Raw genomic sequence first — 21,759 nt, 5'->3', positions numbered from 1 at the left:
CTTCTAGATTCTCTCGTGAATCGATGGAGTTCTGGATCTGATCTGACTGTCAGGTAGTCCACGGATATCGATATCCCCGTCACCGGCTAAAGACCCACGCAAGCAAGAAACGACGAACGGATCTTGCGTTATTTTCGAAAAGTTGTAATCTTTTATTTTTTTATTGAATATTTTGAATTCTTTGTAAGCAATCCATATTATAATGAATTCTACAATGAAGGCAACTTTCTCCGAAAACACATACTCATATGTTTTATATTCTATTGTATTTGTAAAAATACTATATTCATTGTTTATAGACTTCATAACAATAGTTTACATCTTTTTTTAAGTCTATAAAATCATTTTGTATTGTTTCAAAATATGGTTGAGCTAAAATATCAAAACTCATATGTTTATATTTTCATGTTTTGGACTATTTTGCAAAATAATGATATTTTTTATTTGGGATGTCCTTTCTAAAAACCAATTTTTGTAGCATGTGTATTATCATGTCTATAATCATTTCCTAAAGTTTTATATTTTTTAGAATTTATTTCATATTTTTAAACATGGTTTTAAAATCAGAAAACTGTTTTCAAACCTGGAATTTTATATATCAGTTTACGGTCGACCGCCTTGAGTCAAGTGACTCAGAATGTTTTTTATGGCTCACGGTCGACCGTGGCAGTCGACCGTATGAAGTTCAGAGAATTTCACGGTCGATCGCCACGGTTGACCGTATGTGTTTCCAAAGCCTAGTTTTGTTGTTTTGTTGCTCGCGGTCGACCGCGAGTTTGCCACGGTCGATCTGGTACAGAATCAGGTTTCTGATTCTTTGGGGTTTTTACTCTTTTGTTTGGGGGTTTTTGCTGTTGGTTTCTCTTCCTATATAAACCCCTCAAACCCCTTCTACCAGCAACAATCCAAGAAATGTTTTAACAAAGTTTTAACAAGGGTTTAAGTGTTGTTTAAGTTTTTTTAAGAAGCTTTTAAGCATTTAAGAATTTGAGTTTGTGAAATTAATTTCACAAGAGCTTGAGGAGATCGTCTGTTGGTGTTTTAGCATCCAACTACTCTCCCTCGATCTCTTGATCTATTGAGAAATTTTCTAAACTCCTTTTCTAGCTTTATATCTATTTGTTTGATTATTATTTTGTTAAAGCTAGTTTTATATTGAGTTTAAATTTGTTTAATCTCTTTGCTTACACACATAACCATTGAGCTTATTGTATTTGCATATATTGTATAATTAGGTTGTGGGGAGTTATAACAATTGAGAGTGAGCTTCATTGTGTTCTCATCCATATTTGAGAATAATCATTTGTTATATTGTGAGATTGTAAAGTTTTCGGTGAGCTAGAAAACCGAGTGTGAGGTGTAGACGTTGATCGGTGAGTGTTGAAAACCGACATTGTGAGAGTGTGAATTGTGAAGTTTTCGGTGAACTAGAAAATCGAGTGTGAGGTGTGGACGTTGATCAGTGAGCGTTAAAAATTGACATTGTGAGGTGTAAACGTTATTCGGATGAGCGTAGAAAACCCGGTTGTGTTAGTGGATTTCTCTCCGGGAGTGGGGAGCGGAGACGTAGGACGGAAGATCCAAACTCCGTGATCATATCGTGTATTTGAGTTTGCTTTGGTGCACTTCTCTTATGTTTATATTTCTTGTCGCCATTGTCCATTACTCATTATTTATATCATCCACTATCTTGTTTATTTTGTTTACCCTTGTGTATATCACTTATCCTAGCTCACATATCTTATTGTATTTTATACTTACTAGGATAACTTGTTAATTAGTTTTAATTGGTATAAAATCAAATTAGATTAGCATAAGACCCTAATCACCCCCCCTCCTCTAGGGTCTAACAACCACGACCAAGAGTACCGGATGAAGGTGGAACTCCCCTCCTTTGGAGGAAATCTGGACATAGAGGCTTTCTTGGATTGACTCTATGAAGTGGAGAAGTTCTTTGAGATGGCTAATGTACCCGAAGAAAATCAAGTGAAGTTTGTGGCATATCGTCTCAAAGGAGGAGCCATGGCATGGTGGGATCAGACTCAAAACACTAGGCGACGACAAGGTAAGAAACCAGTTCGGGTTTGGCAACGCATGAAGCAATTACTCCAGGCTAGGTTCCTACCACCCGACTACCAACAGATCCTTTACAACCAATTCGAGCAATGTCGTCAAGGCATCAAATCAGTAAGCGATTATACCGAAGAGTTCTTCCGTCTTACTTCTCGTTGTGATTTGTCTATGAACGAGGAACAACTCGCAGCCAAATATATCGGTGGTTTGAAGTACTCAATTCAAGAGAAGGTGGGCATCCACAATGTATACTCCTCTACCTGTGCCCAATGATATATGGGAAGATTTGAGTATGGACTTTGTGTTGGGACTTCCCCGAACATAAAGAGGCATAGATTCAGTCTTCGTGGTAGTGGATCGTTTTTCTAAGATAACTCACTTCATCCCGTACCACAAGACTTCGGATGCACTACATGTTGTATGGCTATTCTTTCAAGAAGTGGTTCGGCTACATGAAGTTCCTAGTTCGATTGTTTCGGATAGGAATACTAGGTTCTTGGCGACTTTTTGGATTACTTTATGGTGACAGTTTGACACTTCATTGAAGTATTCTAGTACAGCACACCCTCAAACGGATGGACAAACAGAAGTGGTCAATCGGACCTTGAGAAATTTAATTCGATGCATATGTGGTGAGAAGCCAAAGATGTGGGATCAAGTTATCCCTCAAGCTAAATTCGCCTACAATTTGAATGTTCATAGTTCCACAAGTATGTCTCCTTTTTCCATTGTTTACAGGAAGACACCACGACATCTCCAAGATTTGTTGAAGTTTCCGATAAGTAGAAAAATCAGCGAGGCAACAAGTTCAATGGCCGAGAATGCTATCAATATTCAGGAAGAAGTGTGTAACAAAACTTGAGAAAGCCAATGCAAAGTTCAAGGCGCGAGCATACAAGAAGAGGCGACTCAAGGTGTTCAATGAAGGGGACATGATGATGGTTTACTTGCGAAAAGAACAGATGTCGACTGGAACTTATAGCAAACTTAAGCTGAAACGATATGGTCCATTCAAGATTCTCAAGAAGATCAATGACAATGCATATGTAGTGGATCTTCCAGAAGGAATGGTTATGTCAGCAACATTTAATATGGCGGGTATTTCTGATTATCATCTTTCAATCAAGTTGTATTCGAGTGACGCGAACTCAGAGACGAGTTCTTCTGAAGAAGGAGGGATTGATATAGGAGATCAAGGAACATACGGCCAAGGCGAGGTGAAGGAATAGGTGGACGAGATCAAGCGGCCGAGACGAGATGAAGGAACAGACGAGACGAGACTCGACGAGACGAGTCGACAACAAACCAGATGAGATGAGACAAATAGACGACTCGAGGTGACGAGTTGAGATGATGACTCGAGGCGAAGCGACCCCAGCCGAGACCCCAATCGACAGGACGAGACGACACGCCCCAGTCGACATGAAGGGCGGTGTTAGTCAACACCTGTCAGTCGACACGTCCCAGTCGACACGAAGGGAGCTAGTCGACACATGTTAGTCGGCTCATGTCCAGTCGATATGAAAGGCGTTGCTACTCGCCACGCCTCGCGTCGACTTGGATTTCAGATTTAGAAAGAGTTCTTTTTTTATTGTTTCCTTTTGGGATTTGATATTTTTCCTTTTAGACTTAAGAGTTTCTTTTTTATTAGAGTTAGGATAGATTTAGTTGGCTATAAATATTAGTTCCTTTTGTAAATTGTAAATCAACTTTTTCAATTAATCAATCAAGTGAATTCTTTTCCTTGTTTATATTCTCAACTTTGAGAAACTTAGAGTTTGTGGATTCACGCTCGTGAATTACCAGCTATTGTCAGGACTCGTCGGCATCGAAACGATATCCAATCGGCCTCCCCGTTTCTACGTCTGCGTCATTTTACGTAGGAAAGTTGGTATTGGGTATAGTGAGAGTTCTTTTTACGCTAAATTAGAAGCACATATGGCGTTTCATTTTGAATTTTTGTCTTTCTCTTCGTTTCTTTCAAATAGTATTCCAAATTATTATCGATCCACAAGCTCATATGTTTCAGTAGATAGTTTGATCCTCCTCTTTTCTTGAAATTTCAATTTCTTCATCTTTATTCTTCATTCTTCTCTAGGGATCAGTTTTGCTCTCCCAACTTTAAGAGGGCTTCTCTTATTTTTGAAATTTCACTAGGTATTCTCGAGTTTTATCTAGGTATTTGACAAGTATTCGGCACATTTCGCCATCAATGGTCATGCTTCCTTTAAAAAAAAATCCTTAAGGATGATGAGAATGGTTACAGTCGGGCGGCAGACCTTTTGCATGATTATGTGGAAAATCTCGAATTAAATTGATTACCTTCTCCCACATCATTTTCACTTCTTGGAATTTTATACAAATTTTCCTCAAAAAGGTAATTATACAATTACAAAATGGGTTAAGTTCATGAGTCAAAATAGATAAGAGCCTGTGACCAGAATGTCATCTATTGCAACTCGTAGCTTCATATCATATCCTTAAATTTGACTACAAAATATGGCTTCTATACGTCATCAATTCGCATGGTGCAACCTCTAACATTTCATTTGCAAATTGCAATCATATGCATGACGTTAATAGGGTCTGATGACAAAAGTTGAATGTTTAGGGAGGTTTTATGAAGTTGTTGTGAGAGGGAGGATGATTATGTGAGGTAAACAAAGTTCAAGATAGTTACGTTCAACACCCCCCATAGTTGGGGATGATGTTACATTAACCCTAAAAAAATCAAGGCGTGTTAAACATGGTCCATTTTGTTAGAACTGAAATGCAAGCCTAGAGGGGTGTGAATGAGAAATAAAAAGCAAACCAACACAGGAACACAAGCGATAGAAGCGGTTCGGATCAAAATTCTATGTCTACTCTTCCTTCTTACAAAAAGCGTTCCTCACTATGACCAAAGTTCACCTAAATCACAACCTAATTCAGTAGACTTTAAAGACCACACCTTAGAATCTACCCAAAATCAGTCGTCTAACTAACTCTTCACAATGGCTAGAAAAAACCTAGCCCTAGCTAGCCTAATCTTCAATTATCCTGACTCGAGTACACCGTCAAACACACAAGTTTGAAATACAATCAATCAAAATAATTAAAGCAAAAAAAAAAAACAATCTTACAACTCTTTATCAATATCATTTTTCAAATCAATGAAGATGAAAATCCATGAAGAAATAGCATAGTGATGTAAGAATAAGGTACTCTTTCTCACTAAATCAAACTCCGATGAAAAAGACGTTAAGAAGAAGTTAAATGAGGCTCAAGGGATTTGATCAACTCTCTCTCAAACACTAGAATAAATATCTCACCTTTTTATTTATTTGCCTCATTTAACTTCTCTTAATTATGGTCTCTAACTAGCCTTAAATAGACCTTGATAACAGGAAAAGATACTCAAATCTGAGTGTATATTGAAGATCAAACGGATCGACAAATGGTTGAGATTAAATCCAGAAAACTGCCAAATGTCATCATAACCATTGATGGGAGGGATCACAACAATCGATTATCCCTCAGTGATCATTGATGGTTTCATTATAGTCATCGATGGTTCTGATGCTGGTTTCTAGATTTCTTCGATTGTCTCATTAAACCATCAATAGTTTCCTATAACCATCATTGATAGTGCGAACTCCTGTTTCTATTTTTCTCTGATTGGTTGTTGTAACCATCGATGAGATCCTTGACCATCGATGATTGCCTCTTGACCATTGATGGTTCAAAAACTGAAATCAATTTTCATATTGATTTTTGTATCATTTCGAATTGCATCTTGTTCATACTTGTTTATACCTGAAATATGTTATCTCACAAAACATATCAATGGTAAATAAGCTTCTGTTATTATTCAAATGATAAATATTGTACGAACAGCATTCTAACACGTTTCTATCCGCTGCAATAAACAAGACTCTGAACCAATCTCACCCAGACCATAATGAGATGCGCACTGTTTGAGTCCGACAACTTCATGAATGGAATCGAGTACTGCAGTCAAGACTTCTGCCAATTTGGGCACATACTGGGCTCATTTAAGAGTGAAGAGCATCATATTTTAAGCTCCAAGATCCAAGGAAACAACAGAATCTGATACTCATCTCTGTTATGGTAGCAAGGTCTAATTGAGAGTAAATTATACAATCTTGGCTTCTAAGTTATGCAAGGTAATATTTAAAGGGATATCCAAAGTCAGGTAGCAAGGGTAATCAGTTGGAATTTGAACGATAGAGTAAATGCTAATACTTAATACACCGAGTTGTTAGAGTTTTATGCCTTAAAATACTTATCACATTCTGATGCTATTTTATATTGGATGTAGTTGATTGATGTAGTTCTTTAAGTAATCCGATGATGCATTACGGACCGATTGTACTTGATGTTTTGAGCATCCAATTTCAAGATTTCGTATTTCACGAGATATATAAATAGATTTATAGATCAACTCCTTAAGTATTGCTGATTTAACAACTTTCCTCTTAACCTTTTAAAACATCAATTTAATAGATCAGGATTCTCTCTAATTAGGTGATAAATTTGGGAGTGTCTAATTATCTCAGTTCTTACTTTCTATTTCAATTTCAGGGATTGAGATTAAGCTATATAGGACTCTAACATTATTTTAAAAACCACTAACATGATAGTGAAAATCCTATTATTTGGCTTCATCTCAGACGTTAGAATTGAAATAGAGGGATAGGACTGAGGTAATTGAACACTCTCCAATTACCACTTAATTGGTGAGGATCTAAGTTCCGATTTAACTATTATCAGGTTATATACTATATGTGCACAACCTCAATGCAATCATTTTTTAAGTCCCGAATCAAATATTTAAACAGATTGATAACATGATGGTGTTTTTTTTTTTTTTTTTGAATTTCTTCCTGAGGTGTTATGAATCTGAATCATTTTTCTCCAAATGGAAAAAAAAATTCCAAACTACTTTTCTCCAAAGCGGTTTACCCCTTATTTTATTCTAAAATTGGAAAATTATTTTTGAAATTGAAGAAAATAGAAGAATAGAAAAACAATGCAATGTCATCTATCTGTTGAATATTTAACCGTGAGCTCATAAAATGACAAGTTGAGCCAATACATGTAGTATAAGAGGATAATGGATAAATTGCTGCTTAGAAATGAAGTAGGAAGTTCAGCAACGTTTTAAAGGCAAGTTGGCAATTTTGCCCTAGATTTATTTTTGAAAATATTTTATTAGGAAGTTTTACTGGAAACTCATTTTTGTTTTGTGAGAAAAGTTTAGGACGGGAAAACTACTAGGTAGTCTAGGACTAGGAGAAACATGTCTTACTCTATTTTCATATTGAGACTTAAAGAAAATTTTGAGTTTGAAATTCAAATAAGACATTCTTACATTTTGAATTTGAAATTCAAGTGAAATTTCAAGTTTTTATAGAGTTACTTCCCATAGCTTAGTTACCCATCTGATATCGAACCATGCATATAATATTCTTGTGACTTTTTATTCTTAGGGTGCATATTTGTCAAATAATAAAAAAAAAATCTTTCTCTAAAGGTAAAAGAGTTATAAAAAAAGTTACACTCAGCGGTTTAGCTGCAAAACTAAAACCCAAGAGACGGTCAGTTCAAAATAGTTCTACTAGAGGGGGTTTATCCACAATTAATCTTTATGAATTTAAGACCAAAATATATTAACTTCAGGTGTAGATTTGACGAAGAAATTGGTTTAGAACAGGTTTTGGAAGCAGGAATTGTTTTTTGGTGGTGTGCGGTGTAAACTATATTTAAATTACTGAAAGTTAATCTAAACATGATAGAAAATCAAATATTCGATCTAAACATGTTTAGAAACTGAAAATATAATCTATATCATAACGGAAGCGTAATGGATTAAACTAACCTCCAGCCATCGTTATCTTACTCAAAGATATGGATGTTAATTTCGAAGATCTTCTGAACCTTATCTCTTCACTAAACGATGGTGTATTTTTCTTTCAAAAATTGAAGAGCAGGTGTAGGGACCCGAAATCTATATACCCTTTTTATACTCTCTCCATCAAAGAGCAATAAATGGAATTAGTGGGCAAAGTGGTTGGTTAAGTCATAACCAACTCTCTTGATGATGGGAAGTTATTGGACCACCTTGTGGTAACCGAAACTAACATTCTCCCACTTGGTCCAAACATTCCATCATCTTCCTTAATGAAAAACAAAATACATGAATCATGGTGATAGGTTCTCTAATGTTGAGTAGTATCTTCCATGTATCACAATGTATCGTGTCTCTCAATCCCAAATGACTTAATGAATAAACCCTATGTTTATTCGAGGTCCAAACTTTAATGATATTTCTCAAACAAACAAATATGTATGTGCACAAAAACAAATGAGAAAATATCAACTGAATAAGAGTTTCAACAAAATATCAAATATATATACAATGAATACTTACATCATGGAACCAAGTCCCATTCTTACTACATGATCCTTGAAATTCTTTGGTGGCATGCCTTTAGTCAAAGCATCAGCAATCATCAACTCAGTGCTAAGGTGCTCAATGACCACTTTCTTTTCCTTAACACGTTCTCTAATGGCCAAGTATTTGATGTCGATATGCTTACTAAGTATTGATTATGGGAGCACATCGAGTTCCGAAGTCATGCATCAAGTACTGAAAGTTTGCATTCAAACATGCATATTGCCAAGATAGGGTATGAGAATGTACATGTACTATGTAGGCGATAATTCACACAATCGCGTTGAGAAAGAAACCTGGAGTAGAGGGAACTCTTTTGTCTGCGTTTGGTGTCTTTTCTTTCTTGTTTTCTCTCTTTTCTTGAAACTTGAGGGCGTACAGGGTGGTAAGTGCACAGCTATAACCTGAAGGTCACATGACTGCAGAAAACCAGTAAACTTTGGTATAATGGTGTTTACTACCCAAAGAGGATGGTGGGAGGAGTTCGTAGGTTATCCAAAAGAAGCTGTGAGTTTGTAAAATTACACGTGTGTTATCTGACTTTGTACACGGATTATGCAGACAAGATGTATCATAGAACTGCTAAAACGAATAAACCTGGAACAATGGGAGGTGGTCTTTTTTTTCTGTGTTCGTCGCTCTTTTTGTGTGTTCGTATGTAATGGTGGCTTATGGGCCTAACGGTTCACATTTTGGCCGAGTATCCGGCACATAAACTATCGAGAGCCAAACATATTGAAGGAAGGGAACAGGAATAGGCGCATCATGATATTGCGTCCCGTCAGAATGAATTAGTAGGATGGTAGAGGTGAATTCTGGCATTTGTCACGAGATTGACGGATGAATTAGTTGTGCTCCTATCCGAGTGGAGCATGCTATTTCCTCTTCAACCATAAAGATATACGCAATTATATGAACTAAATCCCCCGGCCAACCCCCTCCCCCCCCCAACCCCCACACACACACAACTTTTTTTAACGCATTTTGGAAGAAACCTCGCAAATGGACCATTTGCATGGCCACTCTCAGTGTATCTACCATAGTATTCTCCACCTCTATCGGATCTCACGATCTTAATTTGTTTGCCACATTGTTTCTCTACTTCTGCTTTAAACACCTTAAAAGCATCTAGTGCTTCATTCTTACTGTTAAGCAAGTAGAGATACATGTATCGCGAGTAATCATCTATGAAAGAGATGAAGTACTTATCACGGTATGCATCCATGTCTGGACAACAAATGTCAGTGTGTATGATTTCCAATAATTCAGAACTTCTTTTGGCACCTTTCTTGAACTTGTTAGTCTGCTTACCCTTAATGCAGCTTATACAAGTCTCAAAGTCAGTAAAATCCAAAGTACCAAGTACCCCATCATTCACTAACCTTTTAATTCTATCAATGGAGATATGTCCCAATCTCCGATGCCACAATATAGAAGACTCTTCATTCACAACACATCGTTTAGTACCAACATTTTCATGAACGTGCATAGAAGTATGGTTTTCATCATTTTGCAAATTAAGGAGGAAAAGACCATCAGACAAAGTACCACATCCAATAACATCATATTTATAAGACAAATTAAATCCAAAAAATCTGAAAAGTTAAAGGAATAACCATCTGATACAAGTCTGGAAACTGAAATTAAATTCCTAAAAAAACTAGGAATATAAAACGTCTTTTCTAAACTTAAAATAAAACCACTACTTAAAACCAGTCTGCACGTGCCAATGGCCTCCACATGTGAGGGCATCTTATTTCCTGAATAGACGCTGTGCTCACTTCCCATCGGCTTCCGCAGATCTCGTAAATCCTGTAATGAATTGGTGACATGGTAAATCCTGCAATGAATTGGTGACATGGATTGTAGAACCAGAATCAATCCACCATGTGTTATGATTAACATCAAACATATTGGATTCATAACAAACAAAAGAAAGTTGAGTACCTTTCTTATCAAGCCACTTCATGAACTTGGAGCATTGTTTCTTAACGTGCCCATTCTTTTTGCAAAAGAAGCACACAATCTCTTTCTTAATGTCCTTTTGAGGAGGGATTTTCCCTTTCCCCTTGTCCTTGGCTTGATCCTTCTTCTTGTACTTCCCAGGGGTAGTAAAGTTCACAATTTCCTTTTCCTTTTCCTTTTCCTCCATAAGCAGCCTGCCCTCTTCCTGAACACACATGGTCAACAATTCATTGATCGACCATTTGTCCTTATGTGTGTTGTAGGATATCTTAAATGGGCCATATTGCTGAGGTAAGGTGCAAAGGATGTAGTGAACCAGGAAGGCTTCAGACATCTCAACCTCTAATACCTTCAACTGAGCCGCAATGTCCCTCATGCGCATGATATGATCACGTACACCCCTTACGCTGGTGAGCCTCAAGGATGAAAACTGTATGATCAGGGTGCTCGCTATTACTTTGTCTGAAGTGGCGAACTGCTCATCGATAGCCTTTAGTAAATCTTGGACCTTGTCGACCTGCTCGACTGAACCCCTTATACCAGCAGAAATTTTAGTCTTTATGAACATCACACAGAGACGATTGGATCGTTCCCATTTTTCATAAAGCTGAATTTCGTCTGCAGTGCTGATTTCAGTAACTGTAGGGGGTTCAATCTTCCTAATGGCATAGTCTATGTCCATCCATCCCAAATGAAGGAGAACTCTCTCCTTCCACACTTTGTAGTTGTCCCCTTTGAGCTCGGGAACATCACATTTCATAATAGAGTAATTAGCAGGTGGAATTGCTGCAATAAATTAAATAATCATGCTCATGTTACTAATTTTGAAGCTAACAAAATATGACATGTTCTACCAATGTAAAAACATGAAAATATATAAATCTAGTGACATAAAACTTGCCTGTGGGCTAAAGTTCCAATTCAATTAGATTTATCTTAACTTCATGATAAAACTATCAAATTATGCTTCATTTCCTAATCCCTGTGGGTAAATTAGAAAATATAATTTACCCACAGTTTGTAGTTGTCCCCTTTGAGCTCGGGAACATCACATTTCATATCAGAGTAATTAGCAGGTGGAATTGCCGCATCGGGTTCGTCTTTGCCCCAAGAGAAGACAACACTTTTTCAACTCCCAAAATCCGTGCCTCAAAGGCACGGGGAATTTTATCTCGAATCCTAAGTAGGGATAAGTCAACGCCAAACACGCGTCGCCGGTTTAGTCTTTCACCGATTGAAAAAGACACCAGAATCCAGTCTGGGGCATTTTATCCCGAAGCCTAAGTAGGGATAAGTCAGCGCTTAACCCACGTTGCTGGGTGGTTCGTTCCCATAAAAAACGACCGAGTCTACGTATTCAGCATCGTAGCAACATATTATATCACATCCGATTAATCACAATTAATGTTTACTCTTCTAAATAAGATCCTTAACAAGTGATATAACAAACCTTATTGTACAGTTTTAATTAATTAAGGATGCTGTGGCTACTCCCAAAATAATTAAATAGTCATTTAATTATATTCACAGAAACCACCACTTGATAACCGCAATGGATCTAACATGCATGAAAATAAACATTAACCAGAAATTGTGAAATACGTAATGTAGGCAGGGGAAAAAAAAGAAAAAATGAAAGCAAGGAAATTTTTATTTTTTTTTAGAATTCAAAGAGACCCCAAGAGCCCAAGGCCCATCAAAGACTTTCTAATATATGGTGTAGCCCTAGGGGTTTGAACACCAAACCTCTAGGCCAAATCCTCAAGCCTTACCACTAGGCTATTTCACTTAAAGTATTTAATACAATCAGGATATGTATAGATATTGAATAAACAGATCCGAATTGTTAATTAAGCAAATCAATTTGAACTTCATTATTGATTTGATTATCATTATACCAAGATCTTTAGAACAAATGATTTTCACAATGAACAATTAATTATAAAAAAAAACGAGAAATAGATATCATTATGGAAAATCATAAGTTCTACAACCAAAAGCTCTGATACCAAATGTAAACTATATTTAAATTACTGAAAGTTAATCTAAACATGATAGAAAATCAAATATTCGATCTAAACATGTTTAGAAACTAAAAATATAATCTATATCATAACGGAAGCGTAATGGATTAAACTAACCTCCAGCCATCGTTATCTTACTCAAAGATATGGATGTTAATTTCGAAGATCTTCTGAACCTTATCTCTTCACTAAACGATGGTGTATTTTTCTTTCAAAAATTGAAGAGCAGGTGTAGGGACCCGAAATCTATATACCCTTTTTATACTCTCTCCATCAAAGAGCAATAAATGGAATTAGTGGGCAAAGTGGTTGGTTAAGTCATAACCAACTCTCTTGATGATGGGAAGTTATTGGACCACCTTGTGGTAACCGAAACTAACATGCGGTCGACCGCGGTGCAAGGCCAGTCGACCGTACTCGTGCACAGACCCTGGGCTTGATTCAGGTCTTGGTGTCAACTGACGCAGTCGACCGCCAGACCCTGTAATCCAAACTCAAGAGTCTGGAGTTGGGTGCGGTTGACTGCAGCGGTCGACCGCCGAAGCCTGCAATTATTTTTTGGGCTCTATCATTTGTCCAGGTCGACCGTCGCGGTGGACTGCGTATAGGGTCAAACCCAAATTTGCAGTTTCCTATTCTGAATTGGTTTGGTGTTTGGTATAAATACCAACACGTTTTAGGGTTTCTGGGGGAGCAATATAGGGGATATTTGGAGCATAAAAAAGATGTATTTTCTGGAGCTATTGGTTAGGGTTTTGTTTGAGAGATTAAGAGCTTTATGTGAGAGATTAGTTTGTGGATTTGTATCTCTATTCTCACCTTCTTTATTAGTGAAAACTCATCCCCTTCTTGTCCCGTGGACGTAGGCAACTTGCCGAACCATATAAAATTCATTTGTTTGTGTTTGTGTCGTTATTTTGGTTTGTTTGGTTTGCTCTCCCGACATTTGTTTTGGTTCCTCGAAGCACAAAAATTGGCTCCCGCGCAAAATAAGTGGTATCAGAGCTCGGGCTACGCTTGGGCTAATTGGAGGATTAGATCGTTGTGGAAGTTCGTCTAGGGTTTTAATTAGTGATAAAGGAAAGATTTTTACTATTGTGGATCTTGTCTACCGTCGTGTGGGGATGAGATCTTTCAGATGCTCTTGTTAGGGTTTCAGTTGGAGGTAAAAATCTCTCTTTTCAGTTTGGATCTATTCTTCATTTGTTCCTCGTTGGTTTGGTGGTGCTTTGAAAAAGATAGTCGAGAAAGAAGGAGTTGTGGAGAGTATTTCCGGCATGAAGACCGTCCAAAGTTTGAATATCCACTCTATGAAGATAGATATGGAGAAGTTTAATGGCACAAACAATTTTAGTCTTTGGAGATGTGAAGTCTTGGATGCGCTCAACGCGTAAAATTTGAAAGACACGTTAGAGTTGGACGGCAAGCCAGACGACATTGTGGAAATAGTTTAAAAGAAGATGAATCGAACGGTGTGTGTGGTGTGATTAGGTCTTGTTTAACATAAGATTTAAAATATGATGTGATCAATGAGACTTCGGCAAAGAAGATTTGGAAGATCCTAGAGAGCAAGTATTTGACGAAGTGTGTGGAAAAACACTTGTATTTGAAGAGGAAAATCGCTTGCATTTGAAGAGGAGGTGTTTGGTGGAAAATTTGTAAAAAGACAACGAAAGAATTGAATGTTTTATTCTCTCAATCTTGATTACAATTTAGATTTCCTGATTACAAAAGAGAAGAGAATTGATCTGAATTCTCTCCTTTGTTTAATTCTGAGTTCTTCACGGTGGTGATGGAGTGCCTCCCTCGAATGTTCGCGTCGAGTTTGCTCTCCGTTGACGATCCGAACGGCTTGATTCACTAGAACGATATCTTCTCCTCACGATTTGACGCTATGGAGAACTTGCAAATCAAGTTTAAAACTCTGAACGAGTTGATAACTCAGAGCGAGTTTAAACTCTTGAAAAAGAATTGATTTGAACCAAAAAATCAGTTAATAAGCCAAGGGAATGCTCCAAGAACTTTGTTGCTGTAGGAAGCTCGAAGATGATCTGTTGCAAGAAGCTCGAAGATGATCCAAAGAAGCCGATCTCTAGATCTCCAAGATACTCCAAGATCCAAAAGCCCTGAACTCAGTTGAGTTTACTCCTATTTATAGGGGATTAAAGGGTGTAACTGCCCCCTTAATTCACTCCTAAGTGGGACTGAATGTTTACTCCTATTTATAGGGGATTAAAGGGTGTAACTGCCCCCTTAATTCACTCCTAAGTGGGACTGAATGGGGTGTAACCGCCCCCTTAAACTGCTGGGTGTAACTGCCCCCTTAATTCACTCCTAAGTGGGACTGAATGGGGTGTAACCGCCCCCTTAAACTGCTTCCCTAAATTGTGGGGAAAACGGTTTTAAAACTGTTCAGTTCGTGCTTTGAACGAGTCAAACGCTGAAAAATAGCGTTCAGGGCCCGAACTTTGCGTTTTAGACTTAAAACGCAGAGTTGGGCCTATTTTGGTGGCTGAAAGCAAAGGTCGTGCTGCGTTGTAAATTTGAAACGTAGAGTTGGGACGTAGAGATGAACTCCGTGTTTTAAGTCCGCGAACTCTGTGTTTTTAACCGGAGCGCTGGGGATGAACTCTGCGTTTTGACTCTGAAACATGGGCATGACCTCTGCGTTTTGATGTTGTAACACAGAGATGACCTCTACTTTTTGATGATGTAACACAGGGATGACCTCTGCGTTTTGATAGTGAAATACAAGGATGACCTCTGCGTTTTGATGTGAAGAGACCATCAATTTGTGGTCTCTCTTTTGCTGGAGCGTTGCAAAAACTGTCATTTTATAATCTTCATCTTGGCTCTTTAAAAATATGAGAGTCATCAGATTATAACTTCTGATGTTGATTGTGAAGGCTGTTGAACTAGAGCTTTCATCTGTTATTGTGAAGGTCGTCAGATTGTAACCTTTATCGATCTACGTGAAAGTCTTCAAATTATAGTCTTCTGGAAGTCGTCAGATTGTAACTTCCACTATCGGTGTTTGATGAGAGATTAGCTATCTGCAGTGATTTTTAGATAACCTATAGGAGGTTTTATCGCTTCCAATTGAAGAAAGGGGCCTCCATTGGTGATCACATGAACAACTACATGAAGCTTCTTACGGATTTGACGAATGTAGATGTGATGATTGAAGATGAGAACAAGGCGTTGTTATTGTTGAGTTTCTTGCCCGACGAGTAATATGAGACATTCGTCCTTACTATTATTAATGGAAAAGCATCTCTTTCGTATAGTGAGGTCACCGCTGTACTTGTGAATTATCAGCTTCGGAAGAAGGATAAGGAGACTTTTATTAAGCCAGTAGCGGGGCATTGGTCGCAAGAGCAAAGAGTCCAAACCGAGGTAGGAGGTCATAGTTTAGAGGGACACATCCTTCAGTTGGTAGGAATCAGTGTGCTTTTTGTAAAGAGGATGAACGTTGGAAAGTCGAATGCCCAAAGTTGACAGATCGAGTAGGGAAGAATAAGGTGAAAACTATTCAAGCTTCAAATGTGAATGTTGCCAAGACTAGTGGTGACAATTCAGATTCGGATTCTTCAGGCTATTCGTGCTCTTCTATCCATTGATCGAGAGGTCTTCTAGGTGGTATTCATTTAGACATTTGGGGGTCTTTCAAGGAGGTATCATTGGATGGTAATAGATATTTGGTTTTCTGTGTTGGTGACTGTTCTAGGTATTTGTGGGTTACAACCAAGTCCCGTTGGTGTGATGTCCTAGTAGTCAACAACAGGTGGAAGAAGTGTATTGGCAGAAAGTTAATATGTCATTCTGATTTTGATAGGGGTTCTTTTCTGCATTTGTGTCGAGCTCATGGCAGTTTGAGACACTTCATTGGAGATGAAACATTAGGCGACGAGATGAGATGACAATTTTGATGGGTCATTCCTTACTGGAGGAGGATCGACGTTTGATGTCGAGCATTGATTTTGGTGTTCAGGCTTCGACATATTCGGGTCATCTTAATCATAGGTTGCTGACTGTTACGTTTAGATATTTTGGATCTGATGGAGCTGCTTCAGATATTGGGTTGCTTCGGATGTTTGGTCGCCCAACATATGGTCACATCGAGGATGTGAGATTTGATCTGAGTGCACATTTGGGATTCAGAAGCGTGTTTGATTATTAGGTATTGGCTTCTGATTTTATTCTAAGCAGGTATATCACATTTGACTCTCGGCAGGTGAAGAGTGTTGATCAGATCGTTGTAATATCACAGCAGGTGGAGGGTGATGCTACTCCACATTGGGTGGAGATTACTCCATATACTCCAGATCATACTGTATCGTTTGAGATTCCAGGTGAGGTAACACAGTTTGGGGATCATGTTGATTTGGATGCATATGATAAGTTGGTTGATTCGAGTGCAGCTGGTGGACGTGGTTTGGATTTGGATATGGACGTTGATTCACCTCAGGTGGAGGTGTTTGGTTCGTCTCACTTTGGGGCCATTGGGAGTGCTATCAGCCGCAGATTCATTGGTGATGTTGAGGAAGGGTTGAGAACTCTTCTAATGGATTGAGGGCCTTTGGAGGCCATTTGGTGAACTACGTGAAGACTTGATTTCTTGGGCAAAAGGATACGTAGGCAGTCATTTATGATGCAATCGGTTTGGTGAGTTGATACCGACGTTTGGAAAGTACTCACATTCTTATTTATGTTTCGACTTGTTGTGGATTGAGTCCATTGTCGTGGATTTGTTCCACTTCGTACTGGACGTAATAAGTGAGACGTTTGGTTGGTATTGGTGTCGGCTCAGTTTTGGAAAAACTTTACCGAGGTGGAGAATTATAGATTTGGCGAATGAATTGGTTTAGAATAGGTTTTGGAAGCAGGAATTGTTTTTTTGTGGTGTGCGGTCGACCGCGGTGCAAGGCCGGTCGACCATATTCGTGCACGGACCCTGGGCTTGATTCAGGTCTTGGTGCGGTCAACCGCCGTGGTCAACCGCCAGACCCTGTAATTCAAACCCCAGAGTCTGGAGTTGGGCATGGTCGATCGCCGAAGCCTGTAATTGTTTTTTAGGCTTTGTCATTTATCGCGATCGACCGCCGCGGTCGACCGCGTATCGGGTCAAACCCAAATTTGCAGTTTCCTGTTCATAATTGGTTTGGCGTTTCTGGGGGAGCAGTATAGGGGATATTTAGAGCACAGAAAATAGGTATTTTCTGGAGCTATTGGTTAGAGTTTTGTTTGAGAGATTAAGAGCTTTGTGTGAGAGATTAGTTTGTGGATTTGTAATCTCTATTTGTACTCTCCTTCTCTATTAGTGGAAACACATCCACTTCTTGCCCCGTGGACGTATGTAACTTACCGAACCACGTAAAATTCGTTTGTTTATGTTTGTGCCGTTATTTTTGTTTGTTTGGCTGTTTTTTCTCGGCGTTTGTTTTGATTCCTCCAAGCACAACAATTGGCTTCCGCGCACAGCATCAGATCCTCTCCATTATAGTCCAGCGTTTAAGTCCTTTTATAAGGTTTACAGTCACCAAAAGGTATTTGCTTCCAAAGATGCATCTGTTTGAATTTTCGACATTGAGAGGCGGTGAAAGTGAGTGGGGTCATAAACTATTTGGTATCCATCTTTCTTCTATCCTGTTAAGTCATGAAGTGTATATGATCAAATGCTGAGGTAAGTAGAGATTTTGAAATCACTATGTGACAGCAACATGGTAACTACTACGACTAAAAGCAATTTCATCTTTATTTAAACTAGTGGAGGATGGAGGGGGCCCTTTTTATTAAGAAAATCTCAGTAAGAAAGATCTCTGCAGGGAACAAATAACATGTAGCCTAAGAGCTCAAATCCTGTTGATGCGCATGGTTCTTTCATGAGGGGCACATGAGAAGCTTTTGCTTATAGAAGAGGAACAATTTTGGGTTTCTCAATTTCTCTCAATCTCTTTCTTGGCCCCTTATTGAGGCTCCCAATAAGATAACAATTAAATTATCGAATTGGTATTTTTTTTTTTCAACTCCCTCTTACTCAGTTTGGTGGTAAAAGTTTCTTCAGCGACTTTTTAATATAAAAAGTGCACTTATTATGCGATTAGACATTTTTCTTCGCCGTCAAGTAAAATTTAGAGAAGACTTTTTGCCAATTTTAAACATATTTATATTAAAAAAAAACTTTGTTTTCGTTCAATTAGATACCATAGTCATCCTAATAATTAGCATAATTTACGAGGAGTTCTTCATATAGAAAATATTTTGGATAGGGCATAAATCGCCTATTTATTACTTCAAAAACAAAAAGGATAATCATCCTACTAATCATCTACATTTTCAAAATCACATTAGATCTCAAGAAATCTACAATTTTATTTGTGTCATGTCATCTAAATCCAATCACGTTAGTATTCTAATAATCCTGAAATTAAGTCATGCAATTTTACCTCCAAGTTTTCACCAGCGGCAAAAAAATGTCTAGTTGCATACTCGGATTACTTTTCACCAGAGAAACTTTTAGTACCAACTAGTTAGTACAGTTACAGAATATACCAATTTGGTAATTTAGCGATAATATAAGCGAGTACAAAGTTATACTCCTCACCATAAAATCATATAATCCAGTGTAGTGAAAGAAGTTCAGATGGTATCAAAGCATCTAAAATTTAAATCTTATTGAACAGAAATTTAAAACCGATTTTCACAAAATAAAAAATAAAAAAATTGTTCTTTAGCTCGGATTTCAATCGATGAAAAGCATTTTACCTGCAAAAACATGATTGAGAATAAATTTATCACCCTCAATCATTATAATTTCAAAATTTTAGGATGTGTTTGGGAGCCACTAAAATTAAATCAGGAGTAATTCTAACTTCGTTTTTAAAGTAAATTACTTTTGTTTTGGCCCAATGGAGATGTGATTCAAAACCGAAATAGTTTTAACAGGCTAAATTTAGCTAGGATCAAGATTAAACCCCGCTTCATGTTAAAGAGCTGTCAAACTCAACGCACCCTTAGTGCAGGGGAGGAGAGTTTCAGGCTTGGATATATACGAAAACAAGGATCTAACCATATTATTAACGGAAAAACAATATAATGCATCATCATCTGTCTCATTAAAAATAGATATATGAAATAAGAAAAATGATTGTTTCTGGAGGTTTCGAAAGGGCCAAAAAAAAAACCCCTGCCATATTATATATCATATAGGCAAAGAAGAGAAATAAATGTCTACACCAGTACCGTCAATAAATGTTTCAACCAGATTCCTTTGCAAGTCCTTTTTCCAGTGTCTATCAATTAAATACATTTTCAAATTAGTCCTTCAAACTATTGAAATTACTCATCGATCTTGCAATTCTAATATCTTCTTACTGATACTTCTAATTAGAGGGGGACTAATTTCAAATAGCAAATTACTAACAATGCCAATGACTGGAGGGACTAATTAGTCTAATTTCCATGGTCAGAGGTACTAACATTGGAAAATCCAACTTGCCTATGATCTGTGTTTAAAGGCCATACTTGTTAGCTAGTTTTCTCACTGTTGGTCCAAACCATTTCAACATCCTTTTGCCTCAGTTTTGTCCATTTTCGATGAACTTTTTTTGGTTGGAAGAATACTAAATGATTATAACCAAACAAAACCTATGCCTATTGTAAGTGAAGCATAAATAAACAAATATAAATAAAGCTACAAAAGAATTTTATTGCTTGCACATGCCATTTAATGGGAGTATGGATATCTACCTACGACTTTTTGGTAGCTTTCCATGGGGTCACATTAAGTAGATTTCAATAATCTTTGCACAATAAACCCAAACACAAGCAATTTTTTTTTCCTTGAACTTTCAAAGAACACTTGATTGATTTTGACGTAAATCAAAATCAGAATAATATTAGGAGTCCTTGTTCTTGTATTTTCCTTGGTGGGTAAGTTTGGTAGTTTTGAATTCAATTAACTAAGATGATTATTTAGCCAATTACAACCTTTTCACTTGCCTTTTCCTTTTGCACAAAAAGTTTACATCTAAGCTAGTCACTATTAAAGCAGCACGAGACGTAAAGATTTGTACAACTAGAATTTGATTATACTTTGCTTAGCTTGATGAGAATGGCTTAATCAATAGTATACACGTTTTGGATGGAGTAGGTCAAACGTAGTGTTTGGTGGGTATCTTGGATCTTTGTTGGACTACTTTGAACGAAGAAAACGGTACGAAACTAGATTTTCTCCTACCGTTCGAACTGCAGCTCTTTTATCTAATTGACTTTTTCGTTTTTGGTAAAGGTTGTCATTTGCGAAGAAATATGTTGCTTTTAAGGTAGTTTAGCTATATACCTAAAATAGAATGTGACGTAGATCACTACATATATCGGAACCGTCGATTTGTTTAATGAGTGATTGCGTTTTGTCTTTGAGAATAAATTAGTAATTAGTGAGATCATGAATGATACGATGAGTGCTAGATTTAGAATGAATTATAATTACCCACTAGATAAATTAATATGCTACTTTTTAGTGGGGGAGGAAAATTTAAATCTCAAATTGTCCTAGTAAAGTGGACTGATCGATAAAAGGACACATTATATACGGGTGAAAAGTAATTTTTTTGAAACTACTATTACAAGCAGTAGGTGCATTTGGTGGTAGTTAAAAGAAGAAGAAAAAAAATGGAGGGAGAAATTGTTCTGTGGTTTTTGGTTGTTTTTTTCATTGGTTTGGTTCGAGTGTTTTTGTCTTGGATTTTATATTAATGGGTTGGCTGTTTATTAGGACGAAGATATATATTATTTCATTTGTTCATATATAGTCTTTTTAAGTGGCTTGTCTATTTTTATAGTTGGTTTGTTTTTCTTTGTCACTTATGTTTTGTTAAAGCCCTCCAACATCATCAATACCCAAAAAGTACCGTGATCGAATTGTGATCATAAAGAGAACGAATTTTAGTAAATATGGTACAAGCACTATATCGGAATCAATAATAACATCAAAACTTCATGTTTACCATTTACTATATAATTCATGATAACTTTAAAGAGTTATACAATAATCTAATTTATTTGTTAGTGTTAAGCCATCACTTCTTCTTCTTGTGGATTCAACTAAAAAATGCACGAAAGCTGATGCCATGGACATAGATATAATTGGAATATTAAGGTATATGCAGACGAACCCCTTTTGAAGGGTACATATGCAACTATAAAACTTTAGGGGAGTAAATAAATGCTAAGTTTCGG

General features: G+C 37.3%; 1 protein-coding gene across 1 annotated transcript; it reads right to left on the bottom strand.

Annotated features, from left to right (window-relative positions):
* Nucleotides 8,503-12,646, bottom strand: LOC109838346. Its single transcript, XM_020406797.1, has 4 exons — nucleotides 12,637-12,646; nucleotides 10,312-11,281; nucleotides 9,526-10,125; nucleotides 8,503-8,641 (listed from the first exon to the last, which is right to left on the bottom strand). Exons 1-4 carry the CDS (start codon nucleotides 12,644-12,646, stop codon nucleotides 8,503-8,505), a joined length of 1,719 nt encoding a protein of 572 aa, XP_020262386.1.

The sequence above is a fragment of the Asparagus officinalis genome, chromosome 4 (assembly GCF_001876935.1).
Source record: "Asparagus officinalis chromosome 4, Aspof.V1, whole genome shotgun sequence".
Lineage (NCBI taxonomy): Eukaryota > Viridiplantae > Streptophyta > Magnoliopsida > Asparagales > Asparagaceae > Asparagus > Asparagus officinalis.
The sequence above is the reverse complement of the archived record's forward strand: the minus strand, read 5'-3'. Positions and strand labels throughout refer to the sequence as shown.

What these genes read in the sequence shown, in the direction of transcription:
- LOC109838346 (XM_020406797.1), bottom strand. An exon ending in TCTGCGGAAGCCGATGGGAA is followed by an intron (nt 10,126 to 10,311) that starts GTGAGCACAGCG and finishes TTAACTTTTCAG; the next exon opens with ATTTTTTGGATTTAATTTGT. An exon ending in GCAAATGGTCCATTTGCGAG is followed by an intron (nt 8,642 to 9,525) that starts GTTTCTTCCAAA and finishes CTTGGCCATTAG; the next exon opens with AGAACGTGTTAAGGAAAAGA.